The sequence below is a fragment of the Halichoerus grypus genome, chromosome 6 (assembly GCF_964656455.1).
Source record: "Halichoerus grypus chromosome 6, mHalGry1.hap1.1, whole genome shotgun sequence".
NCBI classification, from domain to species: domain Eukaryota; kingdom Metazoa; phylum Chordata; class Mammalia; order Carnivora; family Phocidae; genus Halichoerus; species Halichoerus grypus.
In genome coordinates, this window is record NC_135717.1 from 117,290,977 (window position 1) to 117,314,515 (window position 23,539).

A 23,539-nucleotide genomic window follows, 5' to 3' on the forward strand; every position below is an offset into this window, starting at 1 on the left:
TCATGTGTTCTGTTAACATTCACAAGAACTCGAGAAGAACAATTTTTTTAAGAACAATTTAGATAGGGGCACCTTGGTGACTCGGTCGGTTGGGCATCTGTCTTAGGCTCAGGTCATGATTCCAGAGGCCTGGGATGGAGCCCCATGTCAGGCTCCCTGCTCAGCGGGGAGCCTGTTTCTCCCTCTCCCTCTGCCACTCCCCCTGCTTGTACTCTTTCACTCTTGTTCTCTCTCTCTCAAAAAAAAAAAAAAAAAAAGAAAGAAAGAACTTAGATAGCCCAAATTGGTCTTATGTTTTTTTTTTAAGATTTTTTTATTTATTCATAAGAGACAGAAAGAGAGAGAGGCAGAGGCAGAGGAGAAGCAAGCCCCCCGCAGAGCAAGGAGCCCGATGAGGGACTCAATCCCAGAACCCTGGGATCATGACCTGAGCTGAAGGCAGATGCTTAACCGACTGAGCCACCCAGGCGTCCCCCAAATCTGTTTTAAAATTTGCCCCTAAGAAAGTCTGAAATACCGAATACTAAACAACATATAACTTAACTGTTTTCCCCCTACGGTTAAAAAAAAAGTTTGAATTTGAAATACTTCTTATAAAATTCCCCTATAGAGAACAAAGGTCCTCAAAATTATTTCACTGATTTCAGAGCTGTGTTCAACATTGCAAAGGTCTCCCTAAAATTAATTATAAGGTTTAAAGAGGAATGTTTTTGAACAGTCCTCTAATTCATCCCCTCTTTTTACCTCCGCTTCCCTATATAAATAAAATCAAAGGAAGCATTAAAGTAGGAAAAGAACTCTCATAGAGGGAACCAGAAGTGTTTGCATGGTAGCAACTGGTTAAATAAATGTGAACAGGAATGTTTAAGTTGACTGGCAAAATTCACAGCAAGGCAGTCAGGGGTCGCTCTTGCGAAACAGGGAAGAACCAAACACCTCCACCCCGATTTAGACCCGGCTGCCCCAAAACCTCCACCAAAGCCCATGTAAGAAGCTCAGTCCTTAAACACTGACCAAAAACTGTTCTCTGGGAAAAAAATAAAATAGAGATTATAATAAATTAAATAAAATAAAGTTGACTGGCAAAGGCACCTCTTCTCCCTCTTGGTGCTTCCCTCAGCCAATTTATCAGTGCCAGCAACATGCTTGTGACACAGTCAAAACTGCCAAATGCAGAGATGTAGGCTTTAGAAAGTGATATCCGAGTTGTTTATTTGAGAATAACAAGGAGCTGTGATAAAAAGAAAAATTCCATTTGTCCTGAAGAAAATGTAAAAATTTCTGGATCCTTCTAAAATCCTTTTCCCTAAAAGTCTCCTTTATGGCTAAAGTACTTGATATTTCTATTAAACCATTATTATTAATCTAACACCTATGTCGTATAAGATGTTCTTCATGAAAGTAAGCTCCTATCCTGGATGACCGGGAGTCAACAAAACTCTGAATTATTCAAGTGGTTTGAACAGGGCTAATTGTTTTCTGAACCGTTCCTATGTATTTTAATAAGGAAAATTACTAGCCACTTTTTTTTTTTTTTTTAAATAAGAGATTATTGGGCGCCTGGGTGGCTCAGTCGTTAAGCGGCTGCCTTCGGCTCAGGTCATGATCCCAGAGTTCTGGGATCGAGTCCCACATCGGGCTCCCTGCTCAGCGGGAAGCCTGCTTCTCCCTCTCCCACTCCCCCTGCTTGTGTTCCTGCTCTCACTGTCTCTGTCAAATAAATAAATAAAATCTTTAAAAAAAAAAAAAAAAAAGAGAGAGATTATTGCTTTCTTTGTTTTCCATTCCAGGTCAACAAAAAAGTACCATTTTCTGAGTCATTCCATTGAGGATGTCAATCTCATTAGTTCCAAAACTCAATTTGCCCCCACTGGGAATGAGGGGGAAAGAAACAGCTTAGAAAAGCCATGTGAACCAATTACTAGTAATGGAATTGAAATGGTAATCAAAACTCCCAACAAACAAAAGTCCAGGACCAGATGGCTTCACAAGTGAATTCTACCAAACATTTAAAGAACAGTTAATACCTAGTTTTCTCAAACTATTCCAAAATATAGAAGAGAAAGGAAAACTTCTAATTTCATTCTACAAGGTCAGCATAACCCTACAATACCAAAACCAAAGATACTACAAAACAAAACACTTCAGGGGCACCTGGGCTCAGTCAGCTAAGCATCCAGCTCTTGATTTCAGCTCAGGTCAAGATCTCAGGGTCATGAGATCAAGCCCCATGTTGGGCTCTGTGCTCAGCAGGGAGTCTGCATGAGATTCTCAATGTCTCCCTCTCCCTCTGCCCCTACCCTGACCCACTCTCTCTTTCTCAAATAAATCTTAAAGAAAGAAAGAAAGAAAGAAAAACTACAGGCCAACATGCCTGATGAATATAGATGCAAAAACCCTCAACAAAATATCAGCAAACCAAATTCAACAATACATTAATAGGATCATTCATCATGATCAAGTGGGATTTATTTCAGGGATGCAAAGGTGGTTCAATATCTACGAATCAATGTGCTGTACCACATTAACAAGAGGAAGGATAAAACCATACAATCATCTCAATAGATGCAGAAAAAGCATTTGACAAAATAGGACATCTGTTCATCATAAAAACTCAACAAAGTGGATATAGAATGAACATAATTCAACATAATAAAGGCCATATATGACAAATCCACAGCTAACATCATACTCAATAGTAAAAAGCTGAAAGCCTTTCCTCTAAGATCAAGAACAAAACAAGGACATCCACTCTCACCACTTTTATTCAACATAGTACTGGAAGTCCTAGCTGCAACAATCAGATGAGAAATAAAGGCATTCAAATTGGTAAAGAAGTAAAACTGGCACTATTAGCAGATGACAGGATATTATATACAGAATATCCTAAAGACCCCAGCAAAAAACTATTACAACTAAGAAATGAATTCAGTAAAGTCACAGGATACAAAATTAATACACAGAAATATGTTGTGTTTCTATACACTAAAATAAAGTAACAGAAAGGGAAATTAAGAAAACAATCCCACTTAAAATTCCACCAAAAAGAATAAAATATCTAGGAATAAATTTAAGCAATGAGGTGAAAGACCTGTACTCTGAAAACTACAAGACATTGATAAAACAAACTGAAGATGACACAAATAAATGGAAAGATTCACCAACGCTCATGGGTTGGAAGAATTAATATTGTTAAAATGTCCGTACTATCCAAAGCAGTCTAGAGATTCAATGAAATCCCTAACCTAACCCTTTGAATCTGTATTTTTGTATCCTTTGGGTAAGTAACCAGTAGTGCAACTGCTGGGTCTTAAGGGAGTTCTATTTTTAACTTTTTGAGGAGCCCCCATACTGTTTTCCAGAGTGGCTACACCAGTTTGCATTCCCACCAACAGTGCAAGAGGGTTCCCCTTTCTCCACATCCTCGCCAACACCTCTTATTTCCTGTGTTGTTAATTTTAGCCATTCTGACTGGTGTGAGGTGATATCTCCTTGTAGTTTTGATTTGTATTTCCCTGATGATGGTATTGGCACAAACAGGGACACATAGTTCAATGGAACAGAACAGAAAACCCAGAAATGAACCCACAACTATATGGTCAATTTATCTTCAACAAAGCAGGAAAGAATATCCAATGGAAAAAAGACAGTCTCTTCAACAAATGGTGTTGGGAAAACTGGATAGCCAACATGCAAAAGAATGAAACTGGGCCACTTTCTTACACCATACACAAAAATAAACTCAAAATGATTTAAAGACCTAAATGTGAGATCTGAAACCATAAAACTCCTAAAAGAAAATATAGGAAGTAATCTCTTGGACATCTGGCCTTAGCAACATAGTTATGGATATAACTCAGGCAAGGGAAGCAAAAGCAAAATAAACTACCGGGACTATACCAAAATAAAAAATTTTTCTTTTTTTTTTTAAGATTTTATTTATTTATTCATGAGAGAGAGAGAGGCAGAAGGAGAAGCAGGTGTGGGGCTTGATCCCAGGACCCTGGGACTATGACCTGAGTCGAAGGCAGATGCCTAACCAACTGAGCCACCCAGGTGCCCCCACACAAAATAAAAAGCTTTTGCACAGCAAAGGAAAACATCAACAAAACAAAAAGGCAACCTACAGAAAGGGATAAGATATTTACAAATGATATATGTGATAAGGGGTTAATATCCAAAATATATAAAGGACTTCTAAAACTGAAAACAAATAAAAAAATTCTGATTAAAAATGACAGAGAACGCGAATAGACATTTTTCCAAATACGTACAGATGACCAACAGACACATGAAAAGATGCTCAACATGACTAATCATCAGTGAAATGCAAATCAAAATCACAATGAGCTATCACCTTGTGTCAGTGAGAATGGCAAGTATCAAAGACAAGAAACAAGTGTTTATGACGATGTGGAGAAAAGAGAACCCTTGTGCTCTGTTTGTGGGAATGTGAACTGGTGCAACCACTGTAGAAAACAGTATGGAGATTCCTCAAAAAACTAAAAATAGAAATATCATATGATCTGGTATTTCCACTACTGGGCATTTACCCAAAGAAAATGAAAACACTAATTCAAAAAGATATATGCACCCCTAGGTTTACTGCAGAATTATTTATAATAGACAAGATATGGAAGCAACCCAAGTGTGTATAGATAGATAAACGGATAATGAAAAAGTGATAAATACACACACACACACACACACACACTAGACTATTACTTAGTCGTAAAAAAGAATGACATCTTGCCATTTGTGACAACCCAGATGAACCCAGAGGATATTATGCCAAGAGAAATAAGTCAGAGAAAGACAAATACCATATGATTTCACTTATATGTGGAATCTAAAAAGCAAAACAAACAAATGAACAGACTCTTAAATATAGACAACAAACTGATGGTTATCAGAGTGGAGGTGGGAGGGAAGATAGGCAAAATAGGCGAAAAGGGATTAAGAGGTGCAAACTTCCAGTTATCAAATAAATAGATCATGGAGATGAAAAGTACACCATAGGGAATATAGTCAATAATACTGTAATAACATTATATGGTGACAAATGGTAACTCCACTCACCAGTGGTCAGCATCCCATAATGTATAGAATTGTCAAATCACTGTTGTACACCTGACACTAAGGTAACATTGTATGTCAACTATAATAATTAGTTTTTTAAAAAGCCATGTGAATTTCTAAATTACTCTTGAGGATGTGAAGTTTAGAATTTTTAAAATTTAGGTATAAGTGTATCCTATTTTTCTCTTATGAAAATGAATTTGACATAAAATGAAGAAAAGATAGGTTTGAGGACTGATTACACCTACTTCTGTGAAGAAGCAAAGTGAAAAGTCCCTGTGGAGTCAGTTTAAGAAAAAAGTCTCAAAAAAAAAAAAAGAAAAGAAAAAGAAAACAGTCTCGAAATTCTAATCTTCACTACCTAAGTAGAGAACGTCTTCAGCCAAAAGCCACACAAACACGCCCAGTTCATAAAGTACAAACAGTACTCCTATTGTATCATGCACTTAATACACAACAGGGCTTCTGTATGTGTGTGTCTCTTTCTCACTCTAGCACAATGGCCATTAAGATACCAGCTTAGGCTGTTCTTCATTTTACTGACTTTATATACCATAGAATAATCTCAAAATTGGGAGAATCTTGCTTAATCTACCAGAGACCACAATTTCAACTCAACATCAAGTCTGTGGTTTCTCACCTGAGCTGGACTTCTGAGAATCTATGTTTTAGAGTTGAAAGAAAAACCTGACATTGAGAACATCTAATGATAAAAAAGAAAAAGAAAATGTTAAGCAGCAAGGAGGGAGGGAGTCAGATATGGGGAGAAAGAGGACAGTTGATAATGAAACTGGCTGCCTGGGTGTCAAAGATGATAACAGCCGGGAGAAATGTGGCCAGGCTGTCAAGAAGTACTGATCTCTTAGACAAAAATATCACTCATCAACCAGACTTCAGAATTAGAAGGGCCTGATACCTACTAAACAGAACACTTTCTCTGCCCATTGCTGAGGCTTAACCAGCACACCTCTTTGGCTGCTGACATGTCAGGGGCACTAAGTCTTACTTCTATATAGCTTGGTCTTTGCTCCTCTCAGTTCTCATACAGAGAACTTCCTCTGATTTCCTCCTGATCAGAGGTATATAGCAGCGTGTTTCCCTTTGGGAGAACCAACCTGGCCTCCCGACCTGACACATCAATCCCAGAACACAACTCCAAGCTCTGTGAACAATTTCAGAGACCCTTTATATTGAAATAAGACAGTCTATTAAACCAACTTATACCCACTCATGCCTCAGAAAAAATGTTTTGCCCTCATACTTGCTTGAGTAATTAAATGTGAAGAATGATTATTATTAGACTACATTCAACTCATTTATTCCAATGACACATATTGGTCTCTCGGATGTAGCCTGGCCTTAACAATTTGAGTACAAATTTTCCTCGACATGTCTTTTCTTAAAGCAAAGAAAAATTATATGTACAGACAGACAAAACTTACTACAAGATTCTCTGACTGCATATATACCTCCTTTTGCTCTTTGGAGCCTGTTAAAATCTTAATAATTAACTTGTAGTCTTCTCCTTTCATTACCTAGGAGTTTTAACAGACACTTGATCATTAGTGATAAATGGGACCAAAACAAACAAAAATAACCCCTCCAAGACGACCTACTAGCAATAAGCACAAAGAAAAGACCCTAACTTCCCAAATTTAAGTTTTTACTGGAAATTTTGATCCTTACATTAAAAAAAATGTAAGTTATTCTAGACTTAAAAGTGGAAGAGGAATTAGACAATAAATGTATTTTTATCATTCCCAGCCAAATGTTTTAATATTCCATTCTGATGTTATTATAGTTTATAATACAAACAATGTTGCATTTTATCCATGATATTCCTGATGATACCTGAAGGGCTGTTCTTTGTGTCTCCATGGGCCAATAAATGTTAATTGTTCCATATATGTTTGTTAAATTATCAAAAAAATAAATGTCATCTGATGAGTGAGACAACAAGGGTCTGTGTTTTCCAAATTCTTATATTCTGCACATCCAAATGCTCCCTGCCTTCTTTTCCAAAATATTTTATTCAAACCAGAGACTCAGATGACAAAGACGACAATACTAGGGCAAAATGCTTCCCTTTTGCCTCAAACACTCAACTCTTTGAAGATGTCACTCCCCTTCCTCTTTATTCAGGCACAAGAGATTCCAAGAAGACACTGTACTCTCAACAAACCAACATCCAACTTTCAACCCTATAGAACTACTAAACTATCTCATTCCAAAGCTAAATAAGTGAACTTAAAGCATCCATACTTCACCCAAATCGGGCCAGCATACTGCTGCAGTAAGCGATGCTCTTTTTCATAAATTCAGAGTTTCTCATTTTGTGATTATGCTATGTGTATAAACAGCAGCTTTCATGGAAGGGAAGAATCAGAAGACAGAAGTCTTCCAGTAGTGCCTTCCAGATAACAAGAAAACGTGAGACTTTTAAGCTCATAGAAAGGGTATATATCTGTCAGCAGACATTTGTATTTGTGTACATGGAGAGAAGGCAAGGAATAAAGAGGTCTCTGACTCCACAGCACCCACTCAAAAGATGCTACTTTATGGATACCATTCTCTGACCTCTAACCCTCACTTCCCTGAGTCAAAACTGAAATAAAGCTGCTTAGTAGTTGCTCTAGAGAGTAATCCAAGGAACCACTGCTGAGATCCTAACAGTAAAGATTAGATTCATACCAAGCTTCCCCATTCACTAACAAGAAGTGCTGCCAGGCTGCCCAGAAATTCCCCACAGCCATCCCGGAAACATGAGAAACCAAGTATGCTGCAATCGTGGCCTTTTTGGTATTGGATCCAAAACAAACTGTGCCTAGCCTAAGACTGTAAATGAAGTATTTTCTGATGAAAAACTAAACAAAGAAGTTCTGAGGTTTCATTTACCCAACACAGCTATCACAGGCATACCTAGTATAGAGATAGTTTCCAACCTTATTTAATGGTAAAAATAAACACCCAGTAGAAAGCCTCTAATCATATGGAATTATACTATACCTTCAGGTCAACATTACTGCCATAGATGGAAAACAAGACCCTAAGGGTTCTTTCACAATAGGCTCCGGATTCTGAGCAAAGATTAAATAAGTAGTAATGTCAGAATTCTTCAGTTTGGAATCTTTAGGGGAAGGAAGGCACAGATAAGTAATACAAACTCCTACATGCCAATAACTGTTCTAAGCACCTTATGTGTATTGTTACTTTATACTCACCAACAACCCTGTAAGTCTGATATTATCAATCCCCATTTTAAGTACCTGGAAACAAAAGAACCAAGAGGCTAAGCAACTTGCTCAAAGGGTTACACAGCCAAGAAGTGGTGCGAACTGGTAGGCCTTCAATTTCACAGGAGTCAAGGTAAACAGTGCCCCCGGTTTCACCAATATTCACTAAAATTAATGGCCAGCAAAAGTTTCTGGAAGCCTATCTGCCCTTGCCTCTCCTTCCACAGAATTTTCCTTTTGTTTTCCACTTTAAAGATATGCCACGTTCCCTTAACTTCACAGCACTCCTCTGAAGGCAACAGACAATATGAAAATATGTTCATTTTATGCATAGGAAAACTTGAGCCCAGGTTTCTCAACTTCTCCCTTAAGGAAGCTCTTTGAAATCCTCGGATACATGAAGTGGGGTCTTGGGGGGAATCAAAAGTGGAAAGGAATCCGAAGACCGAATATCAAAATACAAGCGACAGCTTTAAAAGTAGGGATACAGGAAACCCAACAGCCGGAGAGCATCCACCCCACTTACACACCCTGTGCTACAGTGCCCCCTATAATAGTACCTGGAACCTGGCAGGCGCACAAACAGCCCTAAAACCAATCAACACACGAGTACTCAGCGGCCTCCCCAGGCCCTGCACTGGAAAGCGCTCCACGGATGTCGGCTGCACTAAAGTGAACTTTATTGTTGGAGAGGTGCGGCGGGAGGCCCAGGGAGCGGGCGCGGGCCCAGAGCTCTGCAGATAAGGAGGAGGCTGCCGGGACCTTGCCCTGTGCCCGTCGCCTCCTCCGCGGCGTGAAGCGGGTTAGTGCACCCTCGGTCACGGGTTCTGGCGCGGCGGCAGGTCCAGCCGGGCGTTCGGCCATTTCTCCTAGGCCTCGGCGGGGAAGGGACGAGGCCCCCACAACCTCAGGCGTCCGCTTCCCGCCCCCCCCACCACCCCCGCTTTCCGTCTTCCTTCGAAGAATGCGGCTCCGTCTGGCCCCCCGCGCCTTAGGCCCTCCCGGCCCGCACCGCCCCTCGCTGTTCCGCACGACGCCCCGCGCACCCCATACTGGCCCCGGCGCCTGCTCCCTCGCCCACCCTCTAGCCGCCCTGCGCCCTCCCGGCCCGCCTAGGGAAAGCGGCGCGGTCGCGTGACCCCCGACCTCGCCTGCCCGTCGCCTTACCCGCTCCGCAACCACCTGACAAGATGCCCTCGCGCTGGCAGCTCCATATCCCCGGAGCTAGCGCCAAGCGGGCCAACCCCCACACGCCCCGCGATTGGCCAACAGGACGGCAGTTGCACATTCCTATTGGCTGGACTCCTCGTATTCCCCGTAGCTGCGGGCGCGCGTGGCCAGCTGACGGCGTCCCGAGGCTCCGCCCGCCCCCGGGTCAGGCTGGAGGCGGGGCCACAGCGGCCTCGGCGGGAGGTGCCTCCAGTGGAGCCTTTGGCTTGCGTGGGTCCTACTCGCGGAGTGCGGATTCGGAAGTTCCCACGGTGCGGGCGCTCCCGGGACACTTAAATTTCCTACCGTAGTTAGCCGCTGCCTCACATTAGATACTGGCAGTCGAGCCCCTTTTTTTCTGTAGACATTGCTCTACGAGGTACGGCTCCACTATATAAAGTTTAGCCAACCTGGCAGGACCGTCTCCTCTCGTCCCTGGAGTCACATCATAGTATCTGCAGCCTCACCAAAAGCAATCCACACCTGGGAGGAACCGCGGAACATCAGCTAGTGCGCCCAGTTCCACCGCATCAGGTGCCCTACTCCCATCCTACCTGTCTGTCTCGCTTCTTCCCCCAGGCTTTATCTCTATCTACCTAAAAGCAAACCCACTCCAGCCCCAGCCTCAACCTCACGCGCCAGTCTTTCCCTGAAGATAATGGCCAGACTAGTAGCGCTTTAGAGGAAGAAAAATGGTCTGACAAGCCACCCTCACTTTCTACAATGTCCTTTAGAGCATCCAGAAACATTCTTAGACACCCCCCTACAGCTTACATTAAAGATAACCGAGCTTATTTGACCAAATTGTAGACCTAGAAAGGAAAAGCATCAACCCCTCCAACTTCTTTCTTCATGTAAAAACTGGTAGGAGAAAATTTTATAGATAGTAAAAAGAGTCCAAGAGAGGATGATAGGAGAGTGAACTGCAAAAAGAAAAATCCAAATCAAGTACAAAGTAAAAAACTCAGGGACAAAAAAAGTGGGCCGAGCATCGTCAGTTATCTGATACAGGCTGGTTTCCATACAGAATTTCTCCTGGAGAGAAAAAAAACACACACAATAATTAGTTCTGACAATCTCTCAACAAAACACCTGGGTAGTTTCACAAGACTTGATGAAGTCCCTCCAGACCAGAACCTTTCCTTTGGGAACCTCTGCTGCAACTAGAAAGTAAAATGGCTGGAGCCATTCTTGTCACCCTGCCAGGTCTGCTCAGCTGAGCAATCTCCTTGGGCTTTTGCATAGTTGCTGGCTACTTACTGAGCTCACAGTGTGGAGCTTCCTCCGTCTTAGGTTGCTTCTTCATTGGGCCGACTGGATTTGACTTTTCCCAGTGTCGGCTCCTGCCTCTATATATGCAGACAAGTGCGCCTCCCTTCGTTAAATAAGGGCACTTTGGGCTGCCCCGAGCAACACCACATTGGTAAAGACACCGCGGCGAGTTTCAAGAGGCAAGCCACACCCTTCAAAGCCTGATCAAATTTCATCTTTGACCTGCCATGAAAAGGGAAGCATCATATATCGGCCACTCCCGGATATTAAAGAAAGAAAACTTTTATTCTAAGATTACATCTTTGATCCGTTTGGCAGGAGCTGGAGGCCGGCCTATGAGTGCCAGTGGACGAAAGGGGTGGAGTAAAAGGAATTGCGTTCCTTCAGGATGCCACTCCCCTTAGTGTGAAGCCAGTCTGGGCACTTGTACCAGGCCAGCATGTGTGCTAGGACTCTGCTCCCCTAAGGTGTGAGCTGAAACCAATTAACCCCAAGCCCGACAGTCTACTAGTATTTTCCATAGGTGCGTGCAGACTGATGCAATTATGAGGAGTCTCAGCGTGCAGGTAAAAATACCGCCTAGTCTATTCCTTGGGATCTGAGGGACCTGCTGGCATCAGCCTGGTTAATCAGTGATCCATAGGCCGACCACAAAGTCATGCAAACCCAGGACTGGGGTGCCTGATAGAAAAGAAAAAGATAAAAAACAAAACCCTGAGACTGTAGAAAAACAAATCCAGAGCAAGTCCAGAATTTCTCAATCTGGGAGGAGGGGAACTGAAAGAATGAGGAAATGATGCCTCTGGCAAATAGTTTAGTAGGCCAGCTGGAGGCACAGGTGGAAAGGAGACAGAAGGGGGAGGTGAGGAGAATGAGGTGGGATACTGGGAGCAAGAAGTGGCTGCCTTCAGAAAGTTTCCTGATAGTTTTAAAGAAAATCTGCTTAATACCATAAGAAACATATGCAAATATGTATGATAGAAAGAAATAATCTTCGAATGGAAAAGAAAGAAAAGACTAATAGATTTATATTAAAGTAGGCTTCTAGCAAGTGGCTCTGCTTCCTACTCAGAACAGTCATAGGGTCAGTAGAAGGATCTATGATCTCTTGCCCTGGACCCAGATGAAGATCTCTGCACTAAAAGTCATATCATTACAACTTGACCTGCTCCCTGTCCTTGTTCTACCTCAGACAATGTCTCTAATATAGAGCTGCCTTAGATGGGGTTGGCCACCAATTTGTCTGCTTCACAGGAAAATAGAAGTTCATATGAAATCATCCACGAACTAAAATGTTGAAGGAAAAAGCCCTGTTTGAGGAATTCCAAAAATAGGAATGGATTTTACAATGAGACTCTACCACATCTCCTGTTTCCTTTCTCAGCAGTTTCTCCCAACATACACACTCCACTCATATATACTCCAGGTCTGCAATTCCTACTGACAACATTAATTAAATTCTTATGTATCTATATCAAACACCATATTTAACGTCACAAACATGAATTATCCTCACAAGAGATTTGTAAGGCAGGAACTATATTTTGCAATTTAGGAACCTAAGTCTTAGGAAGGTTTCTTGCCTAAGTACATACATCTAGTTAGTGGTAGAGCCAGTCTTTGAACACAAATCTGTTCTTCAAGAACCAGCACTCAACTACCACACCGTACTGCCTCTATTGTGTACATCTAAAACAATTCCCTTTCATTTAAATCTAGCTCAAAAATGATCTTTCGTAACATCCTATTGTAAGTTCCCTGAACATTCCACATTACCACCCTAGCCAACTCATTTCTGTGTAGATGTTAATATGTATTTGCATCATGTGTGCCCTTTATTGAAATAGAAGACTTTTCTTTCCATACTTACCTTCTACTCACTCTCCAAGTATTCTTTTTGGTGCTTTTGTTTTCCCTGAGACAGCTGCCTGGAATTTAACTCCTCCCACCCCTCGCCTTCCTTACCTGGAAAACATCACCATCATTATTATTTAAGCTTCCCTTAAAATATACCCCCCTGACTCCTCCAGGCAGTATTAGCCCTACATTTTGTCTTCTACCCAAGGACCTCTTATTTTACTCTACCACTGGCTCATTCTCTGTATATTTGAGAGCCTACTATGTGCTAGGCATACATGGGGGGGTACAGATACAAGCACAAATAAGATAAGCATAGCCCCTTACCAGGTTATTGTTTTTGTACATTCTTCTTCTCCCACTAAATTGTAAGCTTCGGGGTGCCTGGGTGGCTCAGTCGTTAAGCGTCTGCCTTCGGCTCAGGTCATGATCCCAGGATCCTGGGATCGAGCCCCACATCGGGCTCCCTGCTGTGCGGGAAGCCTGCTTCTCCCTCTCCCTCTCCCCCTACTTGTGTTCCCTCTCTCGCTGTCTCTCTCTCTCTGTCAAATAAATAAAATCTTTAAAAATAACAATAATAAACTGTAAACTTCTCAATAGGGGTGATTATCTTATCTTTGTACATCTGCTGCTAACAAAGGCCAGATATATGGGAGGTGTTTCATAAATGTATTAGCGCACTTTTTAATATGTTATGGCTGACATGTTGCCTGACAGGGCATTACAAAATAATAATTAAGATATATCTGTTTCTATTTATGTATCTATTTCCAAAGTTGAGTCTTACCAATCCTAAAAATATTCCTCCCTTGACTTCTGTTAGCCTTGTAAGGCTATTCCTGTGATAAACGCTGGAATGCACAGGCAGGACCCCCTTTGAGAATGAAGGACTTAGGACTCCAGCTGTTTGAAGTGGGAATGCTGCTGGCAGATGGCCCTCAGCTGTCCTGTCATGCGCCTTTCTCAGGCAGCCCATGATGAATGACTGATTTACATGGGAGTATAAAGATTCAGCCTTTTCATCCCAACCAGGGACAGCTCTGAAGGTTGGCTGAGCCTTTGTCCTATGTCACAGCCCAGCTTCTCCTTCTGTGCAGATTTGCTTCCTTCCCTTCCCTTACTGGTGATCTCAAGATCACTTCCTAATAAACCCGCTACCTCCATCTGAGTTGGCTTCTCTTCTTAATTCTTCCTGTAACCCAAAATCAGTGTTTCTGAAAAAGTGATCTGCACTCACTCTACTTCCTGAACACTCATTTATTTTTCCACCCTTTCTGATCCACCCTGGAAATTACTTTCTTGTTAGCTAAGTGATATCATCATTGGCCATCTATGGTCAGAACCCACAAACTCTTCAGCTCTTGCCACATTCGAAATGTTGTACCACTCCTCTTCCAGCTCTTTCTGTCTTTGGAATCCATCATGCTCTGTTCGCTGGGTAGTTCTGTTTTGTTTTGTTTAAAGATTTATTTTAGAGAGAGAGAGAAGAAAAGAGCATGAGCAGGAGAGGCAGAGGGAGAGGGAGAGAGAACCTCAAGCAGACTCTGCACAGAGCCTGACACAGGGCTGGATCTCACAACCCTGAGATCACAACCTGAGCCAAAACCAAGAGTCAAACGCTTAATTGACTGCGCCAGCCAGGCGTCCCTAGTTCTCCTATTTGGATTGCTCTTCCTCGACTTTCTTCAATTGCTGTTTTTCTTCTCCTTCCTCCTACTCCTTAAATGTAGGCATTCCTTAGGTTCAATCCTTAGTCCTCTAACTGTACCTAATCTCAGCAACTTCAATGTAATAGTAGCAGGACCCACCCAGCATTAGAGACATTTGTGGGACAGGTTAGAATAATGGAAAGAACAACCTCTTAAGAGTAAAGTAGACCTGGGTTCCAGGTCTAACCAGCTGGGAAACCATGGGTATGTTATTAAATCTTTGTGTTTCATTTCTTTATCTGAACTGGGTATGATACCAACCTCATAAGGATGCTCCCTCTATGTTTTTGCTCCCCAAATGTACCAATGTTCTTTCTTGCCTCCCCATCTTTTCACATGCTGTGCTTCTGTTGGAACATTCTTGGTTTATGCATCCTTCACCTGGCTAACTCCTACTCACCACTGAGGTCTTACTTTAAATGCTTCTTCCTCCAAAATCCTTCCATGAGCCCAGTGTCTGAGTGAGGCCTGTCTTCTATGTAGTCCTATGATGCACTATGCTGTATTCTTCCCTTTTCCATAGCACTACCCCACTGAATTGTTTTCATGGTTTATATTTCTCCTTGAGAGCCAGGACTTTGTCATGTTCACTGGTGTATCCTCAGGGAGGACTCCAAGGCTATGGTCACATCGCTTCATAGCCATGGCACCATTTCACCTTCTTGACAGTGATTCCCAAAGGCCGTTATTCCCTGCACCCTCTTTTCCCAAGCTACAACTGGCTCTTGGACTTTCTCCCTGGTTGTCCAGCTAGAAAGTCAACATTCCTAACTATCCTCCTTTCTATTCAAACCAGGTTTTCTTACAATTTCCCTACATTCCCAGTATTTGGGACTTAAAAATTGAAAGTCATCATGGATTCCTCATCCTCCCTCACATATAATAATGCCAGTTACTGTTGCCTACCTGCACAAGGTCAATTGTCCCCTTCTATTTCAACTGCTACCTTTTTGCTTGGGCCTCCACAGCGCTGACCTCAACAGCCTCAATTTCCCCAATCAACCTGACCATTTCTCTTCCCCACTTAGAAACTTCCTATTGCCTGCAGAGTAAAGAAGGAAAGGGGAGGTCATATTAACTGAGTGCTACTTCATGCCATGTGGAGGATGTTTTACACACATACCACATTTAAATACAGAATAGACTTCATCTGACAATCAAAGTTCCTCACACCATGGTTTCAGCCTTCTTTCCACCTCATCTTCTATTTCTTCACCATGCAAACCCTTCATTCCAATTGAATTTCATATTCTTTCTTTCCCAAACATTTTGCCTGACCCTAGCTCTGGCTCCTTCTGTTACCTCCACTCGCAGTTCTAGTATCCACTTTTCAAGACCTAACTCAAATGCTACCTGCTCCTTAAAGCCTTTCCTGGTTCTCACAGGATGTGACTTCTACTGCTCCTGAGTCTTTATGGGGTTTTTTTGGGCTCATATTTTTCCTTTTATTAATTATTTGAGTTTATTCTCTAATTTCTGTCACTAGATTATGAGTGTCATATAGCTATACATACTTTATTTTATATCATTCACTGCACCTAGCAATATACTTAGCACATCCTTAGCACTCAATAAACATTTCTTATATTGAACTTCAGCTTGGATTTGACTTTACGTATATATAACCTGTAACAGTGCTTTTCAAACTGGGTTTCAATCCATCTCATTGAATGATGAAATCAATTTAGTGGGTCACAATCAGAATTTTTAAAAAATGAAATAGGAAACATCAAAGACTGTCACAAGTACTAAGATAGGTATTGCTTCGTTAAACTTCAATAATGTGTGTGTAGTTTCTTACCATAGCAGTCAAAAAAGGTGGAAAAACACCACTGTAATACATATGCATTATTTCAGTCAGCTGATTACAAGCTCCTTGATGAGAGGAAGCAGATCTGGCAAACCCTAATCTTACAATCAGTGAGAGCCAACCCCCTACTCTGAGTCCCATTCATACCAGGAAGCTGCCCTAGGAAGTAAAACAGGGACTCAAGGCAAACAGCAAGGTCCTGTCTTTAAGTGAGCTTCTCTTGTATTAAGAGAGACAAAAAAATAAATTCATGAAGAACCCTACAAATACTTAAGCAGATGAAGAGCTATAGAATAGGCCTGGGATTTAGAGCCAGAAGACCTACATTAGAGTTCTTGCTCTGCTGTTTATTAGCTGTGTGATGCTGAATGAACTGCTTGATTTCTCCGAGCTTCAGTTTGACCAACTAAAAGAATAACATATATCCCACCTCACATAATTGTGTTAAAATGAGGTTCTAGGGGCGCCTGAGTGGTCAGTCGGTTAAGTGTCTGCCTTTGGCTCTGGTCATGATCTCCAGGTCACGGGATCAAGCTCTACGTTAGGCTCCCTGCTCAGCGGGGAGCCTGCTTCTCCCTCTGCCCCTGCTCCTCCCCCACATTGTGCATGTGGCACGCGCGCTCTCTCTCTCTCTCAAATAAATAAATAAAATCTTTTTTATTTTTATTTTTTTTTAAAGATTTTATTTATTTACCCGACAGAGAGCACAAGCAGGGGGAGCAGGCAGCGGGAGAGGGAGAAGTAGACACCCCGCCAAGCAGGGAGCCCGATGAGGGGCTCGATCCCAGGACCCTGAGATCATGACCTGAGCCGAAGGCAGACGCTTAACCAACTGAGCCATCCAGGCGCCCCAAATAAAATCTTTTTTAAAACTTAAGTTTTATATACACACACGAGATTATTTTGTGAGGTATAAAAATGTTCAAAAACTTTAGGTAAAAACCTGCTGCATGCGTTATTCAGTAAACAAGTGAAAATTGATGTGGTACAAATTATACAGTTAAATGTGCACTAGGAAAAAAAAAATAAATGTGCACTAGGCATGATTTTTGTCTTGTTTTTTGATTGTGAGTGACAGCCAGAAACCCATTCAGACTGGTTGTGCTCAAAGGGAACTGAATCACTCACATAAGTGGGAAATCCAAAGGCACATCTAGCTTTGAGCAGGGCTGGATCTGAGGACTCAAATATTGCCAAGCGACTGTCCACCTGTCTCTTTCTAAATCTCTCCCATTCTGGGCTCCGAACCAGTCCTAGCACGATTTCATTCTCAAGCAGGTTTTCCTTGTACGGTGGAACAATAGCCACCATCTGCTCTGGACTGATGTCATCCTCACAGCTTGCAGGTTAGAGTATCTCTTTTCCTACTATTCCAGCAGAAGTGTCAGGGAGGGCTCTGTCTGATACCTAGCATGGGTAGGTATCATGAGCTGAAAACAGTGCCCGGGGGTGCCTGGGACACAAGCTGACCCTTAGAGCTAGGGGGTGTGGTCAGCCCTACCTGAGTCACCCGGACTGAAAAAGAGATTAATGGGGAGTCTTCTGTAGGGGTGGGGTCAGAGATTCAGAATGACAGATTCAGAATGACCAAGTTTCTAAAGCTGAATAGAATTAGTTTCGAAAGACTTCATGGTTTCTTTTGTTTAACTTCACAATACAACAGAAATTGGACCCGGGGGAAGGTCAGTAAATGGTGCTAGTGGGGATAATGACCCATGTACCACAGTGAATACCAAGACTGGTGGTAGAGGTCCTGGGTGACCCTACCAACGCTGGGTGGGGAGAACTTCCCTCTAGTTTTCTTACCTCTGTCCTTTTGCTCTAATTGCTGTGGACGTGCCAGGCAGCACAAAGTGGCTCCTGAGGGTGGTTCCTGCTGATGCTGGGTAAAGGTCCCTTATCCAAAGTCAAGGACTAACACAAAGGAAAAATTCCTCTGATCTCAGTCTTTAGCAAGGGTTATGGTTATGTCCCCTGGAAGAAGAAAAGCTTGGGGTGGGGTGTGTGTGTGGAGGGTGGAAGGGAGTGGGAGAAGTCAGAAAGCAAAAGACCCGCCCTCCCTAATTGATTGGTGACAGTTTCCCTGAACTTGGAACCCCTATAACCAATCCCTACTTGGCACTGCACTTCATCCAGCGATGTCCTTATCCTTGAATTGACCTGAGTTCTGGCATGTTTGATGTTAATTCTTTACTGTCCCCAGTAGCTAGACTGGTCTACCTTTTTTTTTTTTTTTTTTTTTTGTCAGATGGATATGTCCTTTGCTTATCTGTTTATATTAATTTTTATAGAATATGAATTCTTAGACCATGTTCATGAAAAATATATTCTAAATTTAGTTCAGTGTCTACCTTAATTGCCCATTACAAGCAGGCACTGATAAAGGCTTTTTGATGATGATTATGACTGTAAATTACACTAGAAATCAAAGGCTACCTGTTGTAATTTTGAACTGCTGCTCGTCTGGAAATGCTAACCTCCTCTCTTGTAAGTCTTTTCTTGCAAACTAGTTTCCACTGGACTCAGCTGAAACCTTTCAGTTTGATGGCCAGGAGACTTAGGTTCTAATCTCAGATTCACCAACTTCCATGTGACTCTTAACATGCCTTAATTTCACAGTCTTCTAGTGCAAGACAGAAGAAGCTCACAGGACTTGCAGGTAGGGATGAGAAATAAAATAGCGGGGGGACACCTGGGTGGCTCAGTCGGTTAAGCATCTGCCTTCGGCTCAGGTCATGATCCCAGCGTCCTGGGATGGAGTCCCGCATCGGGCTCCCTGCTCAGTAGGGAGTCTGCTTATCCCTCTCCCCCTGCTCTGTGCTCTCTCTCAAACAAATAAAATAAAAAAGAAAGTAGATGGGGTAGATGTGGAAGGGCTTCAAAAGTAGGACACAAGGATCCTGTCAGAAGTCTCTCTCCTTCAGAGCCAGCTCTCTGAGACACACTTCTTTCTCCCTGCAAACCCAGTTCTTCTTCCAGGATCCTCAGGTTCCTGCTGTGAAGGATGAACCATCCTTGTGTATCATCTTTTGCAGAGATTCCTCTCAATGACTCCCTTTACCTCATTTTTGCCACTTGCTTCTTCTTTATAGGCCTTCAAACAGCTACTTTTCTTAGCCTGGAGATAATTTATGTTCCCATTTTGTTATTTCTAAGAGAAAGACTTAGAGGGAGGAGGAGTTCAAGATGCCTAGGGTGCCAGAGACAATTACTGAAATGAGACATGTGATAGAGTCAAATGATGAGCCCCACATGTTTCAAAGACAGAAAAGGAACAGGCAAAAATGAACTCCAGGTGAATAAAAGACCTAAAATTGTAAAACAAAACCTTCAAAATTATCTGAAAAAATATAGAATATTTTTATGATCTTAAGATAGAATTTAAAAGATCAAATTATGGGGACGCCTGGGTGTCTCAGTCAGTTGAGCGTCTGCCTTCAGCTCAGGTCATGATCCCAGGGTCCTGGGATCAAGTCCCGCATCGGGCTCCTTGCTCAGTGGGGAGCCTGCTTCTCCCTCTGCCTGCTCTGCCTGCCGCTCCCGCTGCTTGTGCTTGTTCTCTCTGACAAATAAATAAATAGAAATCTTTCAAAAATAAAAAAATTAAAAATTAAAAATAAAAGATCAAATTATGAAAAAGCAGAAGTTATGATAGCCAATTTTGATGAAACTGTCTATAACAAATATTAAAAACTCGTACGCAAAAGACATCTTTTTTTTTTTAAAGTAGGCTTCACACCCAATGTGAAGCTTGAACTCACTACCCTGAGATGAAGAGTCACGTGCTCCACCAACTGAGCCAACCAGGGGCCCCTCAAAAGGTATCTTACATAAGGTTAAAATACAAATGACAGATGAGGAGACAGGGAAAAGTATCTGCAACACACATGCATATCAGAAAAGGATTGGTTATCTAGCATCTGGAAAGGATTCCTATAAACTAATAATAACAAAAGAAAGATAAACAACCCAGTGGAAAAATGGACAAAAGGTATAAATAGATAATTATCAGAAGACATTCAAATAACCAATAACCACGTAAAAATCTATTCCACCTCTCCAGTACCCAGGAAAATGCAAAGTAAACTGACAATGAGAATCATTTCACATCTATTGGATTAGCAATAATTTAAAAGTCTGACCATTTAAGTGTTGGTGAGAAACTAGGACTTGCATATTCTATAAAATTGACACAACCACTTTGGAGAGCAACTTGGCAATATTTACTCAAGTCTAAAATGTATATGTCCTTTGATGCAGAAAGTCTATTGCCTTAGAGCTGTGTTTTCAATCCAAGAGTGGGTCAGGAAATCAATTTAGTGAGTCATGTCCAGCAGTTTACAAAAATGGAATAGAAAGGAAATAGAGTTCATATAACCTAAGTAGATATTACTTCACTAAACTTTTATTTCATATATGAAATGAGCCTTGAAAGAAAATGTATTTTGTACTATGAGTTATGGTTTAAAAAAAAACACTCTGAAAACACTGCTTAAGAGAAACTTTCATACATAAGAACAAGGAAATTTGTTCAATGATGTTCCCTACAAGACAGTGTTTGTAATAATGAAACATTGAAAACAACATAAATGTTTTTAGTAACAAATAGAATAACAAATTGGAGTGTATTCATGTGATGGAATACCACACACAGCAGCTAAAATTAATGAATTTGGTCTACATGGATGAATTTTGAAAACAAATTTGAGGGAAATAAAAATAAATGCCACAGGAAGGGGCGCTTGGGTGGCTCAGTCAGTTAAGCGTCTGCCTTTGGCTCAGGTCATGACCTCAGGGTCCTGGGATCAAGCCCCATGTCGGGCTCCCTGCTCAGTAGGGAGCCTACTTCTCCCTCTCCTACCCTCTCATGCTCTCTCTCGCTGTCTCTGTTGCTATCTCTGTTTCTCTCTCTCAAATAAATAAATAAATAAAATGAAAAAAAATGCCACATGAAACCAATTATAGTTGACCTCTGAATAACACAGGGGTTAGACCTACACAGACAAAAAACCATGTATAACTTTTTTAAAAAGATTTATCTATCTTTAGAGAGAGAGCGTGTGCACGTGCTTGAGGAGGGGAGGAGCAGAGGGACAGGGAGAGAAATCTCAAGCGGACTCCCCACTTTTGATTTTTTATCTTTAAAAAAAATAGAAAAAAATATATCTATATTTTTTAAGTAGGCTCCATACCCAACATGGAACTTGAACTCATAACCCCGAAATCAAGAATCTGATGTTTAACCCACTGAGCCACCCAGGAACCCCAAAAATCCATGTATAATTTTTGACTCCCCCCAGACTTAACTAATAGCCTACTAGTGATCAGAAGCCTTACCAAAAACATAATCAATGAATACATATTTTGTATGTTCTTTGTGTTATAGCCTGTATTCTTACAATAAAGTAAGCTGGAGAAAAGAAAATGTTATTTAGAAAATCATAAAGAAGGGGCGCCTGGGTGGCTCAGTCATTAAGCGTCTGCCTTCGGCTCAGGTCATGATCCCAGAGTCCTGGGATCGAGCCCCACATCAGGCTCCCTGCTCTGCGGGAAGCCTGCTTCTCCCTCTCCCACTCCCCCTGCTTGTGTTCCCTCTCTGGCTGTCTTTCTCTCTGTCAAATAAATAAAACCTTTAAAAAAAAAAAAAAAAGAAAATCATAAAGAAGAGAAAATACATTTACAGTACTGTACTGCATTTATTGAATAAAGCGGACCTGTGCAGTTCACACCCATGTTGTTCAAGGTCAACTGTGCATGAATTTTTAAAACATTAGGGGTGCCTGGGTGGCTCAGTTGGTTGAGCGTCTGCCTTCGGCTTGGGTCATGATCTCTGGGTCCTGGGGGTCTGCTTCTTTCTCTCTCTCTCCCCCTCTGCCCCTCCCCCCGCTCGTTCTCTCTCTCTCTCTCTCAAATAAAATCTTAAAAAAAATTTTTTTAAAGTCCATATACTATTTGTGCAGATATATATGTATGTTCAAAGATATATATACACATTACTATATTCAATATATAATTATATATTATATTACTATGTTCATACATATGTTATATTCAATATGCAATTATATATTATAATATATATATTCAAAGTATTAAAAGTGGACTGATATAAAGAGGATGCTCAGGAAGGGAATGAAATGGAACTTTAGGTGGTAGATACGTAAATGAATGTTATAGTATTCTGTGTTCTCTTCCTTTTAAAAGATTTAAAAAAATTTTGTTTTCGTAATTTCCACCCAATGTGGGGCTTGAACTCATGACCCCAAAATCAAGAGGTTCATGCTCTTTGAGCCAGCTAGGCGCCCCAACAACATTTTTATTTTATTTACTTTTATTTTGGGGGGATGCCTGCCTGGTTCAGTCAGTGGAGTGCACAATTCTTGATCTCAGGGTCATGAGTTCAAGCCCCGTGTTGGGTGTGGAGCCTATTTAAAAATATATATATATGTATATATTTTAAGATTTTATTTTTTAAAGTAATCTCTACACCCAGTGTGGGGCTGGAACTCACGACCCTGAGATCAAGGGTCACACGCTCTACCAACTGAGCCAGCCACATGGCCCCCAACAACATTTTTTTTAAGATTTGTTATTTATTTATTTGACAGAGAGAGAGTGAGAAAGCACAAGCAAGGGGAGCAGCAGAGGGAGAGGGAGAAGCAGGCTCCCTGCTGAGCAGGGAGCCCAACACGGGCTGGATCCCAGGACCCTGGGATCCGACTGAGCCACCCAGGCCCACCACCCACCCCCCAAAACAACATTTTTAATACATAAGAAAAAAATGCAATTAAGTTTTCGTCTCACTCAGAATTCTGAGAGGGTATCATAAAATTGTATTAAGTACTGGTTATTAAAACTCTTTCATCCTGGGATTTTTTTTTATTTTAGTGCCTTGGGAGAATAACCTGCCAAAGGCAGCCTGTCAAACTCAATGAATTAGTATCTAAAGTTGGCAGATCACTGCGGTTAGTATTTCTCCTAGCAAAAAAGATTTCTTGGGCCCCCTGGGTGGCTCAGTCGTTAAGTGTCTGCCTTCGGCTCAGGTCCTGATCTCAGGGTCCCAGAATCGAGCCCCGCAACGGGCTCCCTGCTCAGCCCCGTGGGCAGCCTGCTTTTCCCTCTCCCGCTCGCTCCCCCTGCTTGTGTTCCCTCTCTCGCTGTGTATCTCTCTCTGTCAAATAAATAAATAAAATCTTAAAAAAAAAAAAAAAGAGATTTGTTTTCCTGAAGTTTCAGTCTTTCCTATCTTTGGACATGCTGCTCCTTCTTACAAAGCCCTTACTTCCAGTTCTTGACTGCCAGGCAATCTCCAATTTATATTCCATGATCTAGTTCAAACCTGATTTCTCTTCATCTGGATGCCCCACCCC

At 41.7% G+C, this 23,539-nt stretch overlaps 1 protein-coding gene across 3 annotated transcripts in view; it reads right to left on the reverse strand.

The window, feature by feature from the left end:
* Window positions 1-9,620, reverse strand: part of SLC11A2 (solute carrier family 11 member 2) — a 37,207-nt gene extending 27,587 nt beyond the window's left edge. For 2 of the 3 annotated variants that reach the window (XM_078075973.1, XM_036098908.2), the window contains exon 1: window positions 9,480-9,620. In XM_078075973.1, coding sequence (XP_077932099.1) covers window positions 9,480-9,600 — 121 coding nt within the window. In that variant the 5' untranslated portion in view covers window positions 9,601-9,620. Of the gene's footprint in view, window positions 1-8,872; window positions 8,896-9,479 lie in introns of those variants that run through there. The other variant, XM_078075972.1, reaches the window with a different exon arrangement.
* Window positions 9,621-23,539: the final 13,919 nt, after the last annotated feature.